This window comes from Rhinoraja longicauda, chromosome 33 (assembly GCF_053455715.1).
Source record: "Rhinoraja longicauda isolate Sanriku21f chromosome 33, sRhiLon1.1, whole genome shotgun sequence".
NCBI lineage: Eukaryota > Metazoa > Chordata > Chondrichthyes > Rajiformes > Arhynchobatidae > Rhinoraja > Rhinoraja longicauda.
The window spans coordinates 11881718-11908627 of NC_135985.1; the positions used below are offsets into that span (position 1 = coordinate 11881718).

At 41.5% G+C, this 26910-nt stretch overlaps 1 protein-coding gene across 8 annotated transcripts in view; it reads right to left on the bottom strand.

The window, feature by feature from the left end:
* The window catches only part of tcf12 (transcription factor 12), a 178271-nt gene that overhangs the window by 125788 nt on the left and 25573 nt on the right, over window positions 1-26910 (bottom strand). For 7 of the 8 annotated variants that reach the window (XM_078427058.1, XM_078427050.1, XM_078427052.1 and 4 more), the window contains exons 4-5: window positions 23325-23398; window positions 13676-13778 (exon numbers count right to left, since the gene is read on the bottom strand). In XM_078427058.1, coding sequence (XP_078283184.1) covers window positions 13676-13778; window positions 23325-23398 — 177 coding nt within the window. Of the gene's footprint in view, window positions 1-13675; window positions 13779-23324; window positions 23399-26910 lie in introns of those variants that run through there. The other variant, XM_078427055.1, reaches the window with a different exon arrangement.

The window sequence follows — 26910 nt, forward strand, 5'->3', positions numbered from 1 at the left end:
AAAAAACTAGAAATTCATAGATCAGACATCTGTAGTGAAAGAACCCAAATTAATGAAACCAAGTTGATGTTTAAAACACATCGTTTAAAAGGCATTTGGACAGGTACTTAAGAGAGGAAAGTGGAGGGATACAGGCCTATTGAAGGCAAATGGGATTAGTGTAGATAGGCACCCTGGTCAGCAGTGACGAGTACCTTTCATCGTAATTAAGTCCACAATTACATGGGGAGGGCAACATGGGGAGGGGCTTGTGGCAGAAGGGCACAGCAATTAATGAGTGTGGAAAGAGCAGACAAGAGTACGAGAGAAGAATAGATAAATGTGCACAAGAATAAAGACAGAAAGCTCACAAGAGCAGGCAAAGCTCGGAAAGCAGTTATGACCTGTACAACCTGACTAGTCCTAAACCTAACGGAACAGTGACAAACCAGTGCTCCTGTCACAGCTGCTAACTGGGAAGAAAGCGACCTCTCCAGGGAATTCAAAACCAACCAGACACCTGCTGCAGTGATTGTGTGTAGGACATGAAGTTGATGCTGAACTTTGATAAGCCTCAAGGCCCAATTAGAATACTAGCCAGAAAATGCAGTATTTTTCTTCTTATACGGGCTAAAATAAATGATGACACAGATTTTATTGCTAATACACGAAAACTATGGACAATAAAAGGCCCACACTGTCAATAAATGACCAGATAATTCAATTTCCAGGAAAATCATTATGCTGCATCAAAAGAAAATGAAAAACAGATGAATGTAATTTCTCGCTAAGCAAAATTCATTGATGCTATACTTCAGACCATTGCAGCATTTTGTAATATTGCAATATTATACAGGATTAATACTGCTGAATCACCACAGAGGTTCAGTATTTTTTTCTTAATGAACCAGACCCTATTTATCCATCACCCCATGCTTGCAAGTCCTACATTAGTTCCTATTTTCAATTTTTGGTTTCAAAGTTCGCATGTTTGTTTTAAAATCCTTTTATGATATTCTTCCAGTCTCAATAATCTTATTGGTCTGCAACTAGGGTACTTACTTTTGGTTACTTTCAGGTTAATGTGACCCTTTCATTTCTGTTCTCAAGATTCAAGAATTAATTTGATCAAAATAATTTATGTACTGTTTCATCAGTTGTTTCAAACAGATTGCATAGGAATAATTATGAAAGAATCATAAAAAACAGCAGTTGGCTTTAAATATTTTTTTATTGCACCCTACACCCCTGATGTCCTTTCACACCACTATCTTAAATTCCCCTAAAACATCTCACTATTTGGACTCTTCATAGAACTTTAAATCACCTAATACTGAAACAATGGATGCATGCTGAGTAACTGTATCAAATGAAACTTCAGTGGTTTTCTTTAATTTCTGCACAAGATTACATCATAAGCCCAATTGCAGAAATTCTAATAAAGCAATAAATGTTCACTCTGTGCAACATTAACTGGTTTGATATCACAGGATCCATATGGTTAGTCCTGCACTGTAATCTCATATAATAATCTGCTAGTCTTCTCAGTTCAACAGCAATACTGTATGGAAACAAGCCCTTTGGCCCAGGAGTTTGTGCTAACCATGCATTCATTTTCACTAAGGAAAGACACAAAATGCTGAAGTAACTCAGTTGGTCAGATAGCATCCCTGCAGAACATGGATAGGTGATGTTTTGGGTCAGGGCAAATCTTCAGACCTAGTGTGGAGAAGGGTCTGACCCAAAATATTGCCTATCCATGTTCTCCAGGGATGCTGCCTGACCTGCTGAGGTACTCCAGCATTTTGCATTTTTTCCTTAATAAACCAGCAATTGCAGTTATCTAGTTTCTACATTTCTTCATTCATTTTCACTAATCCCAATTTTATTTCACCCCACGTCCTCATGAACTACTCTTAAATTCTAAACCTTACCCAACATGCTCAGGCAATTTATAGTTCGACTAACCTACATGTCTTTATAGTTTTTTTGACAATATTTTAAAGTAAGGATATACTTTGTAGTGTAAGAAAATAACTGCTGGAGTAACTCAGCAGGTCGGGCAGCATCTCGGGAGAGAAGGAATGGGTGACGTTTCGGTTCGAGACCCTTCTTCAGACTGATGTCAGGGGGGCGGGACAAAGGAAGGATATAGGTGGAGACAGGAAGATAGAGGGAGATCTGGAAAGGAGGAGGGGAAGGGAGGGACAGAGGAGCTATCTAAAGTTGGAGAAGTCGACGTTCATACCACTGGGCGAAATATGAGGTGCTGTTCCTCCAATTTCCGGTGGGCCTCACTATGGCACTGGAGGAGGCCCATGACAGAAAGGTCAGACTGGGAATGGGAGGGGGAATTAAAGTGCTCGGCCACCGGGAGATCAGTTTTGTTAATGCGGACCGAGCGCAGGTGTTCAGCGAAGCGATCGCCGAGCCTGCGCTTGGTTTCGCCGATGTAAATGAGTTGACATCTAGAGCAGCGGATGCAATAGATGAGGTTGGAGGAGGTGCAGGTGAACCTTTGTCTCACCTGGAAAGACTGTTTGGGTCCTTGGATGGAGTTGAGGGGGGAGGTAAAGGGCCAGGTGTTGCATCTCGTGCGGTTGCAGGGGAAAGTGCCCGGGGTTGGGGTGGTTTGGGTAGGAAGGGACGAGTGGACCAGGGAGTTACGGAGGGAACGGTCTCTGGGGAACGCAGAGAAGGGAGGGGATGGGAAGATATGGCCAGTGGTGGGGTCCCGTTGTAGGTGACGGAAATGTTGGTGGATGATATGTTGGATCCGCTGGCTGGTGGGGTGGAAGGTGAGAACGAGGGGGATTCTGTCCTTGTTGCGAGTGGGGGGAGGGGGAGCAAGAGCGGAGCTGCGGGATGTAGAAGAGACCCTAGTGAGAGCCTCATCTATAATGGATGAGGGGAAGCCCCGTTTTCTGAAGAACGAGGACATCTCGGAAGCCCTAGTGTGAAACACCTCATCCCGGGCGCAGATGCGGCGTAGACGGAGGAATTGGGAGTAGGGGATAGATTTTTTGCAGGGGACCGGGTGGGAAGAAGTGTGGTCCAGATAGCTGTGCGAGTCAGTGGGTTTATAGTAAATGTCCGTCACTAGTCTGTCTCCTGTGATGGAGATGGTGAGGTCCAGAAATGGGAGGGAGATGTCAGAGATAGTCCAGGTATATTTAAGAGCAGGATGGAAATTGGAGGTGAAGCGTATGAAGTCAGTGAGTTCTGCATGGGTGCAAGAGGTAGCACCAATGCAGTCGTCGATGTAGCGGAGGTAGAGTTCGGGGATGGGGCCAGTGTACGTCTGGAACAGGGATTGTTCGACGTACCCGACAAAGAGGCAGGCGTAGCTAGGGCCCGTGCGAGTGCCCATAGCTGCGCCTCTGGTTTGGAGGAAGTGGGAGGTGTCAAAGGAGAAGTTGTTGAGGGTAAGAACCAGCTCTGCTAGGCGGAGGAGAGTGTTGGTCGATGGGGATTGGCTGGTTCTACGGTCGAGGAAGAAACGGAGGGCTTCGAGACCATCCTTGTGGGGGATGGAAGTGTAGAGTGACTGGTCATCCATGGTGAAGATGAGGGAGTGGGGGCCTGGGAACCGGAAGTTATCAAGGAGATGGAGAGCGTGTGAGGTGTCTTGGACGTAGGTGGGGAGGGATTTAACCAGGGGGGATAGGATGGAGTCGAGGTAGGTAGAGACAAGTTCGGTGGGGCATGAGCAGGCAGAGACAATGGGTCTGCCGGGACAGTTATGTTTGTGGATTTTGGGTAGGAGGTAGAATCGGGCCGTGCGGGGCTAGGGAACTATGAGATTGGAGGCACTGGGGGGTAGATCGCCGGAGATGATGAGGTCAGTGATGGTGCTGCTGATAAAGGTCTGGCGTTTATCGGTGGGGTCATGGTCCAGGGATAGGTAGGAAGAGGTGTCTGATAGTTGTCATCTGGCCTCGGTCCGGTAGAGGTCAGCACGCCAGACTACCACAGCCCCTCCCTTGTCAGCGGGTTTAATGATTAACACTACTTTGTAGTGTTTTTTGTTTAGATTGGACAAACTCTGTCAGCCTAGAATCTCTGGCTGAGGGTTTAAGAACAGAATACTGAGTAAGCTCAAAATTTCTTAAAATTGAAGTTAATTACAAACGTGCTGGAAGAATCAGGTCAAAACCTAAAAACATGCAAGTGGGTTTCAGCCAAATAGTTGAGGCAAGGCAAGGTTTAAGCAATACCAAATTGAAAATAGGCCATCTTAGTTTAAGAAACCACCTCCAATTTAGAATACCGCCCACCGTAATTTTATTTTAAAATTTCTCATCATTCACAGCACTGGACAACAGGCTTAATGCCGGGCCTCTCCATAAAACAACAATGGTTGGAAACAGTAATTGAAACCTTCACCGACTTCTTAAGATAGGTATAGGAAAAAAACTGCAAATGCTGGTTTAAATCAAAGGTAGACACAAAATGCTGGAGTAAGACCCTTCTTCAGACTGAACTTAAGATAGTATTCTTAAGATTGATAAGAAACTATTCTTAAGATAGATAACCTGTCACAGAAGATGCTAGCAGACATTTCAAGACACTCCAAACTAACAAGGGAATTAAGAATGGCAGATTAGCCCTTTAATGGCTGAAGAGAAACTTTCCTCAGGGTGCAGTAAAAAAAGATAAATCAGAGACCAGGCTATAAGTTCAAAGGATAAATTGTACAGTCCTAAAAGTCAGTCAACAATTCCATATTAGGAATACATTGTGACTTGCAAAATAAATCCTGGCGTTCAGGTTTAATATTCCCCGAAAGTTTGATGTATCTTTCTCCTTCTTTGCCTTCTCAACCATCAACTTCCCACAAAACTCTCACATTTTCAGATTCCTCTTCACAAAACACAACAGAAAATTTGAACAGGATCAGAAAACGAGACAAGAGGATAAAAATTAGGTCAAGTTTGCTGTCAAAGCTGTACTGTATCATTCAAATTGAATTCAGACAACAGAATACATTCAAGGAGTCTTCGGAACACGGCGAAAAGTTAGAATTTGCTAGACTCCAAATCCTTGTGAAGACCCGTTGACACCGGTTATTCACAACCTATTGCTCAAAAGATACACTGACTGACCAATGGAACCAATGAGGTGGTCAAAATAAAACTCACTTCTTTTGTCGCAGTCATGTCATTCGATCTAACATGTCTAAAACTATAACATGCTGGAATTATATACAGGTTAAATGCCACAGAATTGGAAATCACACCGAATCTCTTCGATTAAATTTCCAAAGGGTCAACATCATCTTACACTCGAAGAGGTTACATGGGTTGTTTAAATTAAGATCCAGAATATCCGCTCACTATTGAAAGGGCAAAGGAATTCTTACTAGTGCTCTGGCCATCATTTATTCCCTCAGCCAAGATCACAACCTTTGATTGTGAGAGCTGCATGTGAAATCTTGTATGTAAATTATCTGCCGCTACACTTCAAAAGTACTTCCTTGTCTCCAAACAAATATTGCACAAGTTTGCAGACTGTGATAATCCCATTTAAGTGCACATCTGCTTTAGTTGCTTTAGTATAAAGAACAGCATCAATAGAATGTTGTGATAACAAGCAGCTGAATTGTGCAGTGTTTCAATTGCATTTACAAGCATTGCTATGAAAAAGTAAGCTTTCTGTGCTCAGTTAGGTAAATGTTGATACAGAAACATAACATTCTAGAACATTAAAGCTTCACAATGATCAAGACTGAGAAAGACCTTCACAGAGGGTTGCCCTGCTGGTTAATGAGATGTCATGGTGAGAGAACTAATTTTTATCGATGAAAAACTCAAAATCAAAGCACTTAAATGATCACATTACCATTTTATTCTTTTATAAAATTGGTTTATAGTTGATAATGATTTTTATGCATGAGATTAGATTCCCCAGATCCAACATACAAAATATCTATTGTCATTCTTGAAAGGTAAAGTAATCAATGTCAGTTGCTTTGAATTATCAGGAGACTTCAACCTGCGTTAATGCTGCATCACAGGGCTGTCCTCGTGGGATTTAAAGCAGCATAAATACTCTCTCAGCATTCACGTGATTTAACAGAGACCAATTCAGCAAGACTTAAAAATCAACAGCTATGAGCAATAGATACCTTGGGACACAGATTAGTGATTTATGCAAAGCTAAATGTATAGTAGATTTCTGCACAGGTATTTATAAGAGGAATTTAAAAAATGCAAACTATATTTTGGTTGATGCATAATCTTTTGTGGGCTGGAAAACGCAGTCACCTTCTTAAAAAAATAAAAAATGTTAATCAGTGGAAAAAAATTAATTGCAAAAGAATATTTTCAGTTTTGCTATGCATAAATGGCCAAATACTAAAACAAAAAGGGAGACCACAAACACATTAGGTTACGAAGCATGACCAATATTTCCTGACTATCATCTTTCACTATCATCTTTTCAGCTTACAGGAGAAGCAAACTACATATTTGTGCAGTAACAGTGTAGAAAACATTTAATGGTTCCAATCAGATTGTTAGCAGTAAATGCTGATTAGGATCCAAAAGAGGAACATTAAATATGAGTTTTGACGATCTATACCATGGCCCATTGATTTGCTTGCCTTACTTCAAAAGATGTTTAATTATTGGTTTCAATATTATGTTTTTTTAAACAAAAAAATACTCCCAACACTTTGCTGCATGGATGACAGAAAGGATATACAAATACAATGAAACAGAAGGAAGTTCACACTGAAGTATTTATCAAAAATAGCACGTTAATCATTCATAAATATTTTAGAATTCAAATTTAATAAAATCTCAGGCGCAAATTTTAATTACTGATAAATGATAACGCTTTAACTCTTTGAACAGATGAATTTACAAGACATATACGACTGCTTCTGACTCAACCAAATCATCATTGTTACACTGAATGATGAGTACACTGCCACCAGCAGGGGGCACAACTTTCAACTATGTTCCGGATTCATTCTCCACCCTTTTCACCGATGCTTCAAAGCAGAACAACTCCATTGCATTTGCTTGCCCCGACACATCTGCACATAAAGGAAACACTTAAGGATGCACAGAGCGAGTCAACGCAATTGACATCACTAGCTGGAGCCCAGAAAAGGGAACTGCTTTTTGGTAAATTAGCCTTAATGTAAATTGTTTAAACATAATTATATAATTAGAAAGAAGATCTTACATAAAAATCTCCTACTTGCAATCTGGAAGAACATATGACTCTTCAGTGACTCTTTGAGTATGTCCACATACCACTTCACACAACTTATGCACTCTTTCCAGGTATGATATATTTTCAGTGCCCTCATCCTCTTTACCAAAACACCATCTGCATAGCATGGGACAATTGGAAAGCCCAAAACCAAGCTGACACAACTATACCGCCGAGCCATCTGCCAGGTGATGTGCACGATTGGCTTGGCAAGCACTCAATTTCCCCTTTATGGCAAAAATACCTTCCTTGCACTGGCAACTGCTTCAATAATTTAATTTTTTCCAAGCCATTCTCCTGCAGTAGCAGTGACATAATAAAATATACAATCTTTTTTCCAGGTGGACTGTAAAAAATGGATTTTCTCACCTTCTCGCCTTCCCTGCAGCTGCAATCCACTCAAAATATTATATTACCTATATCAGTCGACCAGTCCTGTGGCTCAATCTATAAAAGTCCAGGAGAACTACGTCTCAAACACAATGGTAGAAAATAACAGACTGATTGAGGTAATGGGAATTCCTTTAACTGGGAAGCAAACCCGAAACTCACAGCTACAAAAATAGGCAATTGTTCTGACTATCAAGACAGGTCTGCCATAAAGTTAATCTCAAGATCTAATCTTGCAAGTATCAAGCTTTATTAATTGAATACCTCATGGCTTTGTTGTGATAGCTCGGAATGAACTGTAAAGCAAATTCTCAGAATTGCAATCTATTCAAACTGTTTAAATTATAAAGTAGTCTGTGCTTCAACATTGCCCTCACCCTATCGAAATACAGATAAGGATCTGGAACAGAATGGGGTTCTTCTTTGTAATACATAAAGACAATCACATCCCATATACACTGAAAGCAAACATGTCACTTTCAACTGACAGTGCGGGTGGCAAAAACAAGTCAAAGTAATCCCTTTGCCAACTGAATATGTTGGGTAACCAGAGGCTGGAAACTAACAATGGCAAATAAGCTTGAAAATGAAGGCAAGAGACTGAATCTTGGGCAACAAAACACTGGAGGAACTCAGCAGATCAAACAGCATCTGAGGAGAGAAATGGACTATTGCAAATTAGGTTCCTTTCTTCCCTTTGAGTGATGGAGTGGAGAGGAGATAGCTCATAGAAAGAACTGAGATAGAAGTGGGAGGCGAGGCAAGATCTAGCAAGTGACAGATGGAGACAGGTAATGAGGAGTTGATTGGCAGTGGTGTTAGATTGGGTAGAGAAGGGTGAAGATAGAATCAAAGCTGGAGGTGATAAGCACGGAAAAAAGGGTGCAAGTGGTGACATCATACAAGGAAGGAGGGGAGTGAAATGTAACACCAGAGGGAGGATTGGTGGGTAGAAGGGTACAGAGTGAAAAGGGGGAAGCACAGATGAGTGAAATGGATGAAGGGAAATGGAATTTGGTGATGGGTAGGGGAAGTGAAAAGTAAGTATGTAGATGTGAATGAGGTGAGGAGCCGAGTACATGAGAAGTCTGGAGGGGGGGGGGGAGGCGCGACAGCTGAAATTGGGGGTGAATTTGCCCATGTCAGAGATAGAAGGAACTACCTTTGGGGAATTATGCATCACTGCAGGATTCCAAGACCTGATCTTGTATCCACATTATGACTGTGGTTACCTCAGTTCAGTTCTGGTCAATAGACAATAGGTGCAGGAGGAGGCCATTCGGCCCTTCGAGCCAGCACCACCATTCAATGTGATCATGGCTGATCATTCTCAATCAGTACCCCGTTCCTGCCTTCTCCCCATACCCCCTGACTCCGCTATCCTTAAGAGCTCTATCTAGCTCTCTCTTGAATGCATTCGGAGACTGGGCCTCCACTGCCTTCTGAGGCAGTGAATTCCACAGATTTACAACTCTGACTGAAAAAGTTTTCCCCATTTCCGTTCTAAATGGCCTACCCCTTATTCTTAAACTGTGGCCCCTGGTTCTGGACTCCCCCAACATTGGGAACATGTTTCTGGTCAACAGTAACTCCATGATATTGATAGTGCAAGTATCAATGATAGTAATGCCCTGAACATTAGTTAAGAATCAAGATAGTCGAGTGTTTAATTATCATATGTACCGAAACAGTGCAATGAAATTCTTACTTTTAGCACCTTCACAGGTCAGTAAACACAGTACTCAATATATAATATCGCAAACAAATTCATAAATAAAAATACCCAATAGTAGTGTAAAATAAAACAAACGGCCAAAGTCCCTATATCTACCAAGATAGTTTGTATTATGCAGTTTAGGTAGTGTTTGGAGTGTTCAATAGCCTGATGTTTGTTGGGTAGCTGTCATGAACCAGGATGTCAGAGCCTTCTTGCTGATGGCAGGAGAGAAATGGGAATGTGGCCAGTGGTGTGGGTCTTTGATGATGCTGGCTGCCTTTATGAGGCAACGCCTCCTATAGATCCCTTCGAAGGTGGGGACATCAGTACTCATGATGGATCGGGCAGTGTCCACCATTTTTTTGTAACGTCCTTTGTTCCTGGATGCGAATGGCGATTTTTTTCTCCTGTTGGATATCAATGCCTGGTTAGCATAAGTGTAATTTGCCATTTATCAGCGCATGCCAGAATATTGTCCAGGTCTTGTAATGAGCCATTTCAGCACCCGAATTGTATCATTTGCATACTTTACACAGTTCTTACTTTACAACTGAAGATCATGAATGAAGGAGCTGAAGATCTTTTAACCTCTGACACAACCAAGAAACTCCTGCAGATATGCCCTGTGGCTGAAACGATTGACCTCCTTGTGGTTATCTTCCGTGTTGTTGTATAATTCCAACAAGCAGAGGGTTTTCCCCGATTCCCTTTGACTCGAGTTTAGCCAAGTTCATCAATGCCATAATCAACCTTGCTTGAATGTCAAAGGCACATACTCTCTCTTCACCTCTGAAGTTCAACTCTTTTGTCCATGTTTGGTCTTAGGGGATTCTGTGAACAGGTTGTTGGCAAGTATGCTTGATACCACTGGACCACTTTGGACCACTGCTACATGCTGTTCAGGAAAGGCTACAAGGCCGTTTCTCTCCCTCCTTTTGGAAAATCTGACCATGCTGCCATTTTCCTGCTGCCGGAGTATAAACAACGGATAGTACGGGAAGCGACAGTGACGAGGGACGTAAAGCGGTGGTCTGACCATTCAGAGGCCATGCTGCAGGATGCACTGAGCAATGTCGACTGGAACATGTTCCAAGCAAGTTCCAGAGACGTAAATGAGTTTGCGGAAGCGGTTACAGACTTCATTGCCACAATAGCCGATACCATCATCCCCACGGTAAGGGTCAGTATCTTCCCTAACCAAAAACCCTAGGTGGACAGGTCTATTCGCGTGGCCTTGAATGCTCGCACTGCTGCTTACAACTCTGGCCTGGCATCCGGCAACATGGACGACTACAAGGGAGAGTCCTACCGACTGCAAAAGGCAGTGAAGGATGCAAAAAGGAGGTACCGGGACAAGATGGAGTCACAGATGGAGCAGCAGGACACCAGGCGCCTTTGGCAGGGGCTACGGACAATAACTAGCTACAGGTCCAGCACCCCCCCAACCGGAAGTGCCGGCTCCTCCTTAGCTGATGACCTGAACTCTTTTTATGCACGGTTTGAGACGGGTAACACCCCCAGCTCGCCGTCTAAAAACAGCACCGAAGGGGCGCTGGCTAGCGAGGCTGGAGGGGGATCCACCGCCGGGGATGTGCACACATTCTCGGTGTCCGAACATGAGGTGGGCTCTGACACGTGTGAACACGAGGAAAGCTGGAGGCCCAGATGGTATATCTGGGCGAGTGCTAAAGTCTTGTGCTACTCAGCTTGCTCCAGTGCTCACCACAATATTCAACCTCTCCTTGGCCAAGTTCGTGATCCCTGCATGCTTCAAAAGATCCATCGTTGTACCGGTGCCAAAGAATGCCTCTCCAGCGTGTTTAAATGACTACCGACCGGTGGCCCTCACCTCGGTTGTCATGAAATGCTTCGAGAGGCTAATCAAGAAGCATATCTGTGCCCTCCTTCCTCGCAACATGGACCCACTACAGTTCGCATACCATCCGAACAGGTTTCGCGGATGATGCGGTCTCCCAGGTTCTGCACACCACTCTCTCTCATCTGGACAACCAGGGGGGCTATGTGAGGATGCTGTTCATTGACTTTAGTTCAGCATTCAACACAATAGTCCCCAGCAGACTGGTTGAGAAGCTGCTGGAACTGGGGCTTAGCACCCCACTGTGTGCCTGGGTCCTGGACTTTCTCACCGCCAGGCCCCAAGTGGTCAGGATGGGGGAACACACATCCAGCTCCCTCACCCTGAACATAGGATCCCCCCAGGGCTGCGTCCTTAGCCCCCTACTGTACTCCCTGTACACACATGACTGTGGGGCCAGGTTCAGCTCAAACTCCAACATCAAGTTTGCTGATGACACTGTGGTGGTGGGCCGGATCTCCAACAACGATGAGAAGGCCAACCGGGAGGAGGTGGCTGATCTGGCACTCTGGTGTCAGGACAATAGCCTCCTCTTGAATGTCACTAAAACGAAGGAGCTGATTGTGGACTTCAGAAGGGCTAAACATCCAAGGAGGTACACGCCACTGGAGATAAATGGGTCTACTGTGGATAGGGTGAGCAGTTTTAAATACTTGGGAGTCCGCATCACAGAGGATCTGACGTGGGCAACGCACATTGCCGCACTGGTGGGTGAGGCAAAGCAGCGCCTTTACCACCTTAGACAACTGAGGAAATTCAGAGTGTCTCTGAGGATCCTTCATTGTTTCTACTCTGGGGCTGTAGAGAGCATCCTGTCCGGCAACATTACAGTCTGGTTTGGGAACAGCTCTGCCCAGGACAGGATGGCCCTGCAGAGAGTAGTGCGTTCGGCAGAACGCACCATGGGAACTACACTCGTCCCCCTGCAGGACCTATACATCAGGAGGTGCAGATCCAGAGCAAGCAAGATCATGAGGGACCCCTGCCACCCCAGTAACGGACTGTTCCAGATGCTACGATCAGGCAAACGCCTCCACTGTCACGCTGTAAAAACGGAGAGGATGAGACAGAGTTTCTTCCCACAGGCCATCAGGACTGTCAACTTTTATAACCCCAGAGACTAAATTTTTGTCTACACTATAGTAACTTATTAACTTTATTTATATGCTGTAACTGTAATTCTTTTTTGTGCACAATCCGCAGGCATTGCCACTTTCATTTCACTGCACATCGTGTATGTGTATGTGACAAATAAATTTGACTTGACTTGACTACCACTGTTAATTATCCCTTCCAACACTTTATTGATGATCGAAAGTATCTGAATTCTCAAAAGACAAAATTCCTTAATTTGAGACAGTGACACCCCAACCAAGGGAAACAGTGCATTTATCACATCCAGCTTTTTTTTTAAAAAAGGTTATACTATTAGCCTACAAATAATCAACAAGAATAAGAACATATGTAGATAAAATCGCAGAAAGGTATAAAAGCAATAAGTTTTCAGCAGTGGGAATTTTCACTTTCCCAATATTGACTAGGATTGCTTTGTTCGACAGGGTAGAATTCATAAAATGCTTTCCAAATAAAACTATTTGAATTGAATGGAAATCAGGTGGCAAACTTGGAAGGCAGGTTAGATAAAAGCTGTTGGGTGGTTTAAACAACGTCTGCATCCTATTCTTTTACGTAATTATCAAGGAAGCAATGCTGCTGAGCTGAGGACACACACACACTCATGTGGAACAATGTTCTAACCACTACAAAAACAAGTTTGAGGCCATGAATTGCAGCTCAATATTCTTAATTACTATTTCAGATATGAAATGTGGGTGCCATTGCAATACCAGTTAAAAGAACAATTACAGCTATGCAAACAACTGATTTCCTGGTAAGAAAAAATTACTTGCCATATCGGACATGTAATTAAAAAAACACTTAAACAACATTGCAATCAATAAAAGTTACATGTAAAGATTCCAACAGATACCCATTGCTAAAGCAATCTGGAATTGAATAATTCACTCAGATTAATACTTAAATAGCAATGCAAGATCACCATAAAATCATGCATATTCCCTTTTTCTCAACCAGGGTTTAACATTAGTTATTTTAGGAATTTTGTAGATTTGAAGATTGTAATCAACAAAACTTGGACAAAGCAATTTTGATTTGACCATCAAGTTAAAATGTACGGAAATTCTATGGAAATCGCAGAAGAGTAAAATCTAAGTTGTATGTTCACAATGGTCATAAAATACAATATGTTCTTCAGACCATAATATATTTAACAGCATCTTTCATCAAGAAACCAGGAAAAGAATCTTGCGATGAAAAACGGTGATTCTTGGAACCAATTACACCATTACAGCCAGATTGTAAATTTCTTGCTACCAGAAATATCAGTTCAGACAAGGAATGATAAATGGACACTCTTGCTCTCAGAAGTTTAGAAATTATGAGTCTACTTGATAAGAATGGCTACTTACCCATTACGCTTGAGTTCATGAATGGAGTTGGTGACAATCCTTCTTGGGATCCTAATCGACTATCATTCAACTGTTCACTGTAATGAGGACTGTCTGCAAAGGCCTAGAAAAAAAGAAGAGTGTTTATATAATTACACTAATCCTCCACATAATGGAAAAAGCATTAAAACAACAGCAATTTTTAAAGTATGCTTAAAGTTATGATTAGTGATGGTCTTTTCAGCATATATAGAATCTTGTGTAGTATTTCTATAAACAACCATGAGAAAACAGCCGAGAGCATGTTAAAATATCCTGTATTTCACAAAATGCTGGAGTAACTCAGCAGGTCAGGCAGCATCTCAGGAGAGAAGGAATGGGTGACATTTCGGGTCGGGACCCTTCTTCAGACTGATGTCAGGGGGGTGGGACAAAGGAAGGATATAGGTGGAGGCAGGAAGATAGAGGGAGAACTGGGAAGGGGAGGGGAAGAGAGGGACAGAGGAAATATCTAAAGTTGGAGAAGTCAATGTTCATACTGCTGGGCTGCAAGCTGCCCAAGCGAAATATGAGGTGCTGTTCCTCCAATTTCCGGTGGGCCTCACTATGGCACTGGAGGAGGCCTATGACAGAAAGGTCAGACTGGGAGTGGGAGGGGGAGTTGAAGTGCTCAGCCACCGGGAGATCAGGTTGGTTAAGGCGGACTGAGCGAAGGCCAGCTTGCAGCCCAGCGGTATGAACATTGACTTCTCCAATTTTCGATAGTTCATCGGTTCCTCTCTTCCCCTCCCCTTCCTAGTTCTCCCTCTATCGTCCTGTCTCCACCTATATCCTTCCTTTGTCCCGCCCCCCTGACATCAGTCTGAAGAAGGGTCTTGACCCGAAACGTCACCCATTCCTTCTCTCCTGAGATGCTGCCTGACCTGCTGAGTTATTCCAGCATTTTGTGAAATAAATACCTTCGATTTGTACCAGCATCTGCAGTTATTTTCTTACACTTAAAATATCCTTTGGTTAGTTAAAGTAAAATTATTTTCTTAGAGTATTTGGGTGCATACAATTAAACCATACTAATTCATGTCTCTTAATCACCTATTGCAAAATCTTGCTAAGATCTCACAAAGGAAATACAAATTGTGAATATACCTGACTACTAACTCAGATTTCAATACATCTGATATCATTCTGAAAGCAAGTGAGAGCAAATACAAGTTTCAAAAGATATTTGGACAGATTTGCAGATAGGAGGGGTTTAGAAGGCAAATGGCACTAGCCAAGAATACCATCTTGATCAGCATGGTCAAAGTGGACCAAAGGGCCTGTTTTTGTGATGCATGGCTTCATGACCCCGAGTGCCAAAGCTACCTTGCCAAGTAGAGAACAAATGGATTTCCTCCTCATTCCTCAATCTTCCCAAAGCAAACATTTCAGATCAACAATTTCTTGAAAGAAATCACAACAATGCACAGGAGCATTTCAGCATGCCAAAGTCGGAAACACCCGAGAAAAAAAGGCAATTGGGATTTGGCCGTGTGTTAACAGAGCTATGAAGACAATGGGTCACTTTTAGGTTCACACTAGGCTACACGGCAGAAAACATGGATTTCAAACTATCCAGCTAAGCTGGCAATAATTGCTGATGCTGAACATTGGCCTTACTACCAGATAGTTGAGATGGAAACATCTGCTCAAACAGCTGGATAGTGATGAGAACTGGAATAAACATAAGGAGCTCACCGTGCTGTTACTTGTTCAAAAATGAGAAATTAGGCAAAAATAGGAATCATGCACGAGTCTGGATTATTTTTCCAATTAGTCTGCCTTCTAGTGTTCTACAGTAATAGCTCACAGTTAAAGGAAAATGAAGAAAGTAAGTTTTCATCCAGACAAATTTATTGTTTGCACATCCCATTATAATTATTAGAATGGGTGCACTCGAAAAGCTCAGCATCCAGCTCCTATTACGGATACTGTGAGCACAGAGATTGAAAATGCAAATAATTCCCAACACAACTATAAAAACAATTGTATTGATTTTTTTTTCAAATTTTAAGAAATAGCTTAAGAATCTTGAATACTTGAAAATAATTTTTTGAAGCCCTACAATGCTCCTTTGTAATCAGTTAGGTCATGGATACAAAAGCCACATGAAATGGCAAACTCACTCAGTCGTCTTTTTGACACCCAAAACTTTGGTGCTGGACTCCCCAAGGAGGACCCCAGCCGAGCAATTATTTAGCATTTGCACGTGGAAATTCAGCTCTCAATTCCTAGAAACATAGTTCCATTGATTTCAGCGAAGATGAACACAAAATATTGGAGTAACTCAGCGACACAGGCAACATCTCTGGATAGAAGGAATAGGTGACGTTTTGGGTTGAGACCCTTCTTCTGACCAATTCCTTCTATCTACAGATGTTGCCTGTCTCGCTGAGTTACTCCAGCATTTTGTGTCTATTTTTGGTGTAAATCAGCATCTGCAGTTCCTTCCTATCTATTGATTTCAGTATGGTTTGAAGGGTGTTAGTAAAAAAATTGCTTTATACTTACATGTTTTTACCCTGGATCTTATTAAAATATCATAATATTAATAGTTTTTAATCATTCAGATTTTTTTTTTAAAAGTCTCAACAATTTTGACAACTGACCTAACTAAGCAAGCTGACAAGGGAATTTTAGTTCAGGATTTCTCTTTTTCACGTTCTTAGTACTTCCCACCACCAATTTCTGGAACTCTTCAGGCCATCCACATCCAAATCTAGAAGCCTGGGCATGCGGCAGGTACAAAGGGCCACTGTGGATTATAGGCGGCACGGTAGCGCAGCGGTAGAATTGCTGCTTTACAGCGAATGCAGCGCCGGAGACTCAGGTTCGATCCTGACTACGGGTGCTGCACTGTAAGGAGTTTGTACGTTCTCCCCGTGACCTGCGTGGGTTTTCTCCGAGATCTTCGGTTTCCTCCCACACTCCAAAGACGTACAGGTATGTAGGTTAATTGGCGGGTAAAATGTAAAAATTGTCCCTAGTGGGTGTAGGATAGTGTTAATGTACGGGGATCACTGGGCGGCACGGACTTGGAGGGCCGAAAAGGCCTGTTTCCGGCTGTATATATATGATATGATATGATAATATCTGGTCAGGCAAGAGATTGTTGTCATGAGCTAATAGCTACTCCAATCTTTTTTAAAAAAGATTTAATAATTTTCCTGGGGGAATTGATCTCCCAAAACAAAACAAAAATCACGACTTCAATATTTAACCACTTCGAGCAGACTATAGGCAAATATTAGACAACTTGCTGCTCATCAGAACCATCTTTGTTTTCCCCATACATGCAGTCTTGTCTGCTCAGAAAATAAAAGGGCCCATTTTATTAGTAAGAAGGGAGAGTGTGTTTTGCCTATCTTATGAAATTAAATGTAAGGCAAATAACATTCAACCTTCAATAAACTAGAATTCAGTATTAATTGGCAGTGTCTACAGAACAGGTTACTATCGTCCCTGCACAAAACAAATAAATGATAGGAAAAGGCAGACTTTCAAGTATCCAATTAAGTAAATTTTTATAGAAGTCCAAGTGCAACTTGAAAATGAAAATCAGGCAGGCACTTCTTACAAAGGCAATTTCCAGAATTTCCAAGTCAGCCCACTTACTCTGAAATTGATTCTATTCTTCTTTTGAATCCCAATGCGCAGAGGCTGATTTCAATTATACACACTGAAATAGACTCCATTAAGCCTGAATCTCTCCATAATCTTAAAGTAGCTTGGGAACAGGATTTGTGGTTTGGCATGACGGATCGGATATGGGAAACTGTGCTGGGACTTGTTCACACTTCCTCAATTTGTGCTAGACATAGTCTTATACAATGTAAAATTTTGCATCGCACGCATTACACTAACGCTAGACTAGCAAGAATATTTCCCGGCACGAGTGACGCATGTAACCGTTGTCGACAAACACCTGCCGACTTGATTCACATGTTTTGGACGTGCCCCCGCCTGTCTAAATTTTGGACGGGGATTTTTAAATCCTTTAGGGATATATCCGGTATAGATATTCTACCCAACCCTCTTACAGCTCTTTTTGGTGTCCCTTCCGGAACTAATACCCCCCCGATATCTAAAAGTAATTATGTCTTTTACTTCTCTTTTGGCTAGACGTCTTATACTTCTTAATTGGAAGCATGTATTGCCACCCACTCATAATAGATGGATCAAGGATGTGTTATATCACTTAAAGCTAGAGAAGATTAGATTCTCTCTTAAAGGTTCACAGGAAAGCTTTAAAGAAACATGGTTACCGTTTCTAAATTATGCAAAAACTTTAATGATTGTTTTAGAGAAACCAAAGTGTTGACGGCTTATATGTCTGCCTACACTCTTCCTCCCTTGTCTGTAATCAAAATTTTGATTTTTATTTTATTTTATTTTTTTAACTTTGTATTTGTTTTACTAATGTCAATGTTTATCTCTGCGTCTGGGATGGGGCGGGGGGTGGGGTGTATCTTTACGCATATTGTTTGTTCATTGTTGAAATAATTGTAAAAACTAATAAACAGATTAAAAAATATATATTAAAAAAAAGAAAATGAAAATCTGATAGCGAGCAGGCAGAAATCCGACAGAATAATCAAGCTTTGTAAGTATGAACAAGTTTGCAGGAGTTGAAATGGGCTGTGGGGGGGAATGGAGGAGATAATTAGATCACATCATCGGAGTGGAAGTAGATGCAGAGCTTTAGAACGAGTACACAATTTTAAGCCATCATGGGATCAAATGACACCTAGGTTCAACTTTAGTCAGTCAGTTGACAAGAAAGTAATTTCTAGCTGGGACCAAAGACAATAACTTCACTGTTTCACTAAGAGATTTCTGTTCAAACAGTTCAAGATACATAACAAAATCTTCCAATTTTGAGACAGCATACGAATAGTGAACAGCCAGGTGTATATCAGTAGACACTGACACGACAGGTGTATACCAGTAGACACTGACACTACAGGTGTATACCAGTAGACACTGACACTACAGGTGTATACCAGTAGACACTGACACTACAGGTGTATACCAGTAGACACTGACACTATGTTTGAATATTATTTCTAAAAGGGCAGAGTGCAGATGAGAAAGAAACAAATAATTTGTAGGCATCTTGAACTGCCGTAGCAGTATCCGTCCATTGTGTTGGAAAATAACTGCAGATGCTGGTACAAATCGAAGGTATCACATAATGCTGGAGTAACTCAGCAGGTCACGCAGCATCTAGGAGAGATGGAATTCCTTCTCTCCAAGATGCTGCCTGACCTGCTGAGTTACTCCAGCATTTTGTGATACCGTCCATTGTGTTGATGAATTAACTTTACAATATGGATCTTCCCCAGTTTACTGACATCTGACCAATGTACTGCCCACGCATACAAACGAGTGTTTGGGAGACCAGTAGGATGGATTTGCCGGCTGCGGTGGAGCTGCAGACATCTTCTGCGGTGTGGGAACAATATTCTGAGCAGTATCTGAATGGTTAAGTTAAATGCCCTGGCTTAACTACTCACTGCCTTGGTTGGCTAATATTTTGTATTTAAGTACCAGACCAAGTGGACCCAAACCTGCATTGGTGCAGCACCCTCTCCTCCTCCCCTCTTCCCCCCCCCCTCTCCCCACACCCCCCTTCCCCTCCCCCACTTCCCCTCCCCACTCCGTCCCCCGCAAACCCCCTGAAACCACCCCCCCTCCCTCCGTAGGAGATAGATTTAAACTTTAAAATGTGAATAACTTTAAAAATATAACACCGATTTAAATGAAACTTCTTCCATTAGCACCAAAGGGATGACGGTGGTGGGCCTAAAATTGTCGCGCTATCGTGTACCATTTTGGCTGTAGTTTAGGAACAAACAAACAAACAAGAGTTTCAGTATATAGATATTGCCAGGCAGCCGCATTTTCAACTTGCAAACTCATCAGGCGACAAACTGCTCGTTGGAACTGGGAGGATCTGTACAGCTATAAATGAACCCTTCATATTTGGAATGCAGTGGCTTCTCTAAACTGCATTCCATGCCCGTGTGCAATGCCAAAAGAGGCTTACTAATATTAAATAGCAGCTGAAATAAGATAATCTTATTTTCTAGCAAGCAGAAATGGTTAAAACTGAAAAATACTGTTACTTAAAATACCCATGCATTTGAAATAAAACCAGGATGCCTGAATTACAAACTTACCGAAGCATATCAATCAATTTTAATTCCTGTAATTATGACCCACAACTGCTTTAAGAAAAATAAGCCACCTTCCTGGGAAGGTTAACAGTACATTTACAGGAGAATACAGAACCTCTTCCGCAATTCTTTTCATATCTTCGTTGCCGACTCAAAGCCAGGATGACAACCGAATGAACATGAAGATCAAGGGCAACAAAGTAAAAATATACAGAATTACAAGACCACAGGGCAGCACAAGGCTCACAAAAATAGGGTTCAAGACAACTTCTGCAGCCTAAAACCTAGAAACCTCTGAGACTATTAGATCAGCAGTCACTGAACATTCATCATTCCCTAGGCTGAAGGCAAACTTTCAAGACAGCATTAATAGGGCAAAAACAGGCTCCACGATCTGTGCTATGTGCCATCAGTTCAACCAAAGGGCTCATGACTGCTGGCTAAATAAGTCAAATCACTGACTGCTTACGGACGGATGCATGTCACAGCTTCTTCTGCTACACTGCCTCAAAGTAATCTTTTGAGAATCAAAACTCCCAGGTGAATCTTTGCGTCAGTTTAACTACTGCAGAATCAATGATACGCATGTGATAAACGTAGAAGTAGTATTCTCAGTGACATTTACAGTCTGACTCGAGGAATGTCCACTGGTAACATGTCCGCTGCTCCCCTGGCATGAAAAACAAGTGGCCAACAACCAAGTCTAATATCATATGGCTGTTTCCATATCAAAATAAATGTAAATAAAATGAAAAACAGCAGCAAAATGAAGCCAGCAGTTTGATATCTGCTGCTCATCAACTGCTCCACAGTTTATAAATGGCTAACTACTTAATTCAAAGGCTAGATTTAAATCCCCAGCAGCAATTTTTGATTAATTTAGATGCCTCTTCAGCTTGATGATGTTTTTAATAAAAAAGACAAAGAAAGACTGTTGTCATATAAATGTTCTTATTACATCCGAAGTCTTCTGCTCCAAAGATCATTTGATCGTTTATGGCCAGCTATCGGCAATTCTACTTCTAAATCTGTTTAAAGACCATTGGTAATTTGACAAAGCGGGTAAAGCATCATAAAAAGGTATATGTCAAGTTGAAAACTGACATTAGAAAAACAGAACAAAGTTACTTGCCTACTGTTCAAAATAAGGTGTACGAGGTTTACTGATTACAGGACTGGACAGATGCAATTGGTTGTACACATAAAAATGCAATGTTCCCATGTCTTTTAAAAGTTAAGCACCTGTTACTAATGTGTTTTATGTTTGACAAGACACTGGAATATTTATCAAGACACTGGAATATTTATCTAGAGAATGAATGAACTTTTTTTTTTAAATCACTTAATGCCAGGAACGACTTACCAAACTACAAACGCAGGTTGTATCAAATTAATAATGTTACACATTACATCAAAATTTAACAGTGAGACAAAAACCACTTCAATTGCACAAAGTACTCACACTCAGGTTGCAGAAACACGATCCTAACGTTTGCTATCGGTCTCATAACCTGGATTTCTATGCGAGTGTGCTGTGCAGCATAAACATTTGGGCCTCAAGGTGAAGGTCAGTTTATTATCACATGTACCAATTAAGGTGCAGTGAAATCTGAGTTACCATACAGCCATACTAAGTGAAAAGCAACAAGACACAAACACATAAAAGTTAAAAGTTAAAATAAACATCCATCACAGTGGATTCGACATTCCTCACATACAAAAAATAATAGACAGACAGACTGTTGGCGAGCCAGCCACTGCTGGTGGCGCCACCTGGTGAAAGTTAGATCTGCCAATTCACCATCATTGGAGTCCAACTGTAAGGGTGACAGAGTACTTTTCTTGGCTTCTCCAGGATTGCATTGAGGGAAACAGTCAGTTGGATATTGTGTCGGTTTGGACCTCACTCGAGATTGCAATTATCAATTTCAATAAAGATCACAGAGTACATATCAAGGCGATAAAAGAGAAGCCCGATTTTCCTTTATTAAATTATTTATGCTAAATTAAATCAGGTTCAAATTTCTTTTTTTTTTACACTTAGTTTACACGTCGTCAAGAGATGATTCCTGCCCTGAAACAATTAAATCCAAATAAATCTAAACTGGTGGTAGTCATTAGACAGACTGGTTCAATCTTTGCCTCAAATACCATCTGAACAAAAACTTTCTGGTAACAGCCCCATTTCAAACTGCACTCCAACTCTCCATCTTTTTCAGCAAGTCACGCCACGGATCCACCTTCGCTAAATTTTGGTTGGAAATCTGGGTAGGAGCACCAAAAACTCACCTAGTCATTGCACATTTAAGCGGTTGCGTTGTTCACATAGGATCCGTTCACCATTTTGGTTCAACTCCTGATGACAAATGTAAAGACTCACCCCTTCTCACAAGGATAAGCTTCAGTTTTGCCACATGGACTAACAATCCACAAGATTACGCCCACTTTTGATGCAATTTCTCAAATAGGCCTCGAGTTCAAAAGATTATCAGCCTTGAAAATACTCAGAGTATTCACAGCCCTCTGGAGGTAGAACAAACATTTTCAGAGTCAAGGAATTTCTCTTCATCTTAGTCCTAAATAGCCAATACCTTACCCTAAAATTATATCCCATGGTCAAGTCTCTGCAACTCAAGGAAACATCCTCTCAACATCCATCATGTCCATTTTGATAGGAATCTTTGATGCCATGAGGTCAACCCTCACTGTTCCAAACTGAAGCATACGTCATTTCTTCCTCTCTCATGAAACGTATGATTGATAAAGGCAACAACTTTTGCATAGTGGATTGATATCAATTTATAATTAAAAACAATTATGAAAATCTTGAAGTAAATAGTGTAAACATTTTCCTGTCTACACATGAACAAACGATGAAGTGCTAAATGCTCCCATCCAATTTTACATTCCGCCTCATTAGGTCTTCCATTTTCACCTATCCGGCTAGTCATGAGAAAGGAATCAAATAGGAAAAAAAAGGCTCAAAAGTGAAAATTCAATACTGTTTCAAAGCATTATGATTCTCCCCCCCCCCCCCCCCCCCCCTCATGATTTTCTCATTGATTTCTGATACCCTGATACTCTTTAACTTCTTTCAATGTACACTGTTTACTGTAACCCATACAAAGCACAAGGGTTGGACTGGTGAGAGTAATGCCAGTTATGATTGCAACTGATCTGAGGGACCAAGGGCTCCATTTTCACATTCCTTAAAAAATGCTTCTGGCAAAAACAATGAGAGATAAAATCAGAAACTATATAAGCTCTATTAATTCTCTGCTTTTAAACAAAATTGATTGTTTTATCTCTCTGAAATTTGACATAAATAGTAGGAAATTAAAAGTAGATACTCAAATTACAAGTCATTTAACTTACATACAGTGAATCTATTTTATTTGCTACTAATACTGAATTGCATATTATAAGAAATGCTAGCATTGAAGCAGACTTACCCTCGAGGATTCATATGGTGGGCTTGGCTGGTCAGCTGATCCCCAAGAACTTGTACCTGTTCTTTCTTCCATTACTGTCAAAAGAAAATGCAACGTCACTTGGACTGAAGATAGCGCTCAAAAAAGGTGTTAGCATCATTGGTGTTTCTTAAATTACTCTTGAAAACTTGAGGTAAATTTAACATAATAATAGATTCCTCAAATATTATCTAAATATTGACAAACCCAATAGCATACTGTCAAATTAGTTCTTCGGAGAATCTAGAATTATGTATTGTTGAATGACAAAAATGTAATTTTGTTTCCACTCTTTAACTGAACGTGCTCACTGTGATAGGATATGAGCACAAAGATATACCTTTGGTTCACAAATGATTTTCATCCCTGAACCACCAAAAGAGGTGCCAATTAGTATAAAATTATAGGCATGTTTGCACTTGGAAATATTTTTGATACTGCCCAGACTTGTATAATGAAGGTGCTCAAGCTGGTAAAGAAAAGAACTCATCCGTTTGGATTAGATTCAAATCAAGATTTCAGAACTGAAAGTCCTTGATCGACCACAGCATCTGCACGGACACAAGTGGAGACACAAGAGACTGTAGATGCTGAGGAAAAAAATGCTGGAGGAACTCAGCAGCTCAGGCAGCATTTGTGGAGGGAAATGGCGAACGAGTTGACTTTCTTGGATCTTGGATACTTTCACAAGATACCAGCACCGTGTTTTTTTGCACATTGATACAAGTAATAGAGGTCCAATACAATATCTCTTAACAATCAACTTCAAACAGGTCGAATGCAAACTAGAACTAGTCTTTAGTGAAAAACAAAATTTGACCTTGGAAATATTTATACAACTGTTTCTGCAATTTTAACATGCTTTAATCTTCTATTGTAAAGACCGTTTTATAGATCTACAGAATAGAGCTATCTTGTCTTCCACACCTTTCAGTGACAATTCCATCACAGATTTCTAGACCCAACTACCGGTTTATTCTTGATTTGTTTCTATCAACTGCATATACATTTCCAATAAAGATGGAATCAACAGCATTAACATTTTACTTCTCCAACCAACCACCATGACCAATATTAATATACTACAATGTTTTTCATTTAGAAATTGGTAGAAAATAGACCAAAACACAAACAATCATAATGTACAGTAAATGCAACTCGTGTAGGTTGTAGACGAGACATGGATTGAAGCTTTTGCACATCTCTCCTCTTGAACCAATCACTATTTAGATAATATGACGGGTGTGCACCCGTTGGGTGGTGGACCAATGCAGGAGAGGGTGGTGGACCAATGCAGGAGAGGGTGGTGGACCAATACAGGAGAGGGTGGTGGACCAATGCAGGAGAGGTTTGGGCCCAACGGGTCCGGGGATTGTCCCCCGGGCCATGGGCGGGCAAGGGGGGACAGGGAAGTGGAGAGGGAGCCACTCACCTCTGCCCCATGTGACCAGTGCTGCAGGCAGAGCGAGCCGTGAAGCCAATACGTCTCCTGCAGGTCAGCGGCAAACAGCTAGGACGGCCATCGGCCAGTGGTGTGGGCAGAGCAAGCCTTGGACCGGAACCGTTGGGTGGAAAGCTCTCCTTCGGGCCCAGCAACCCTACCAATCCATGGACCTGTTGCCGGGTGGGGAGTGTCCCCCGGGGCCGTGCTGGGCCCAGCAACCCTACTGATCCGTGCACCCACTGGCACGTGGGGAGCGGTCCCCAGGGCCGTGTGCAGGAACAGGTGGCGGGCGGGGAGTGTTCCCCGGGGCCGTACCAGGCCCAGCAACCCTACTGATCTGTGAACCCATTGGCGGGAGGGGAGCGTCCCCCGGGGCCATGGGCAGGCGAGGGGGGACAGGGAAGGGTGGAGGGAGGCACTCACGTCAACCCTGGGCGTCCATCGCGTCGGGCAGAGTGAGCCATGGACCCGAAACCTCTCCTGCAGCGGTCGGCAGCGAATGGCAGTGACGGCCATCTTGTTGGACCATGTTAGACCCTCTGCCGCCAAGCTGCACCACAGGAAGGTCGGTCAGGCACGGGGCATGCCAGGACAGGCACCGGTCCTCTCGCTGGTCCTCCCGGGGTGGGGGAAGCGCATTTATTAAAGTTTATTAGGTGAATTTTTTTTTTAATTACCAAAAGTCGATTTATTCAGACTCTGGGGGAATGGCGAGTAGGGTGGGCCTAAAATTGTCACGCTATCGTGCACCGTATTTTGGTGTACCGTTTTTTTGTGGATGAAATGCACACAAACAACCGCACAAAGAAATGGTACAAAGAAATAAACAAATGGAACAAAGATGAGAGCTTTAGTAATATAATATAGAGATACTTTTTTAATGTTGTCCATGAGAGCAATGAGCTTTCACATTTTCTACATAATCTTTGCCCATTATCTTAAACTACATCCTCCCCTGTAGTATTATGTCCTCTTCAGAACTACTTTCATGTCCATCAGCAAATCTATCACACCTCTGGATGGTCAAATCATTTAATTTCACAATGCAACTGGACAAATAAAATTAAGTCTGCACAAACAGGAGCTTCATACTTGAACCAGATTTTCTTTCTTCCAATCACATTATAAAAAAGTGAAATTTGGATATTCTACTGTGATATTTGGCTATGCATTAGCAACCTCTTAAACGGTAACTTCAATGGCAATAAGATTTTTCACTACAAATTTCAATATTTCATTGTGTCCATGCATACTGTGCATGAATGCAAACACTTGGTCAAGGAGAAGATAATTTACAGTGCAACTATATATATTTCACAACATCTTTCCTTCTATATTTATATTTACTGTCTTTGAGTTTTTAAAACTTGTAAATATGCAAACATTAAGATGGTGAAGAAATCTTTTGGTTTTAACAATTGTAGGTCTTTCATACCATACCCAAACAACTAATCATTAATAATTCAGTTCAAGATGAAAAACCATGGCTCAAAACATTTATTTTCAAAGCAATGTTAAAATAAGGTGCAAGCTTGCCAGCTGTCTAGGCTGATCCAATGACAGATTTTAACCAGTATAGCTAGATTTCCAATACAGTAATAACAGGTGTGTACTTATGCTTCTGCCAAGCCAGAGCCGAAGTTTCTAACTTCATTTCATCTATAATGATACTCATAAGTATAGATTCTATCTTGCACCAAATAACATGAAAATTTTTCCAAATCAAATTTTCCCAACTTCGATGAAGATGCAATGTTGAAATAGTTTCAGCAAATTGCCTAACTCCATTCAAATTGTTTTATCATATGGTAATGTTCAGTTAATACATCATTTCTACCTTTATCATGTGAACAATCTGTTTTATTTCATGAAATGCAATTTGAGATGTACACACTTCCATCAATAAAATTTTAATTTTGCTTCATCAAAAATTCTATCCTTGAGGAAATGCACTTTAGCGTTTAAATCTGCCTTATGTAGAAACGTTCAACATTCCAATATTCAACCATGATTGCATTCACTCCTAATTCAGTCGCCATCTGTTCGGGCATTGATATTTCTAAATGCTGAACCCAACATGAAGGAATTTTAGTTTGCAGAGGCAAGTATGGTTTTTTTTCAGAT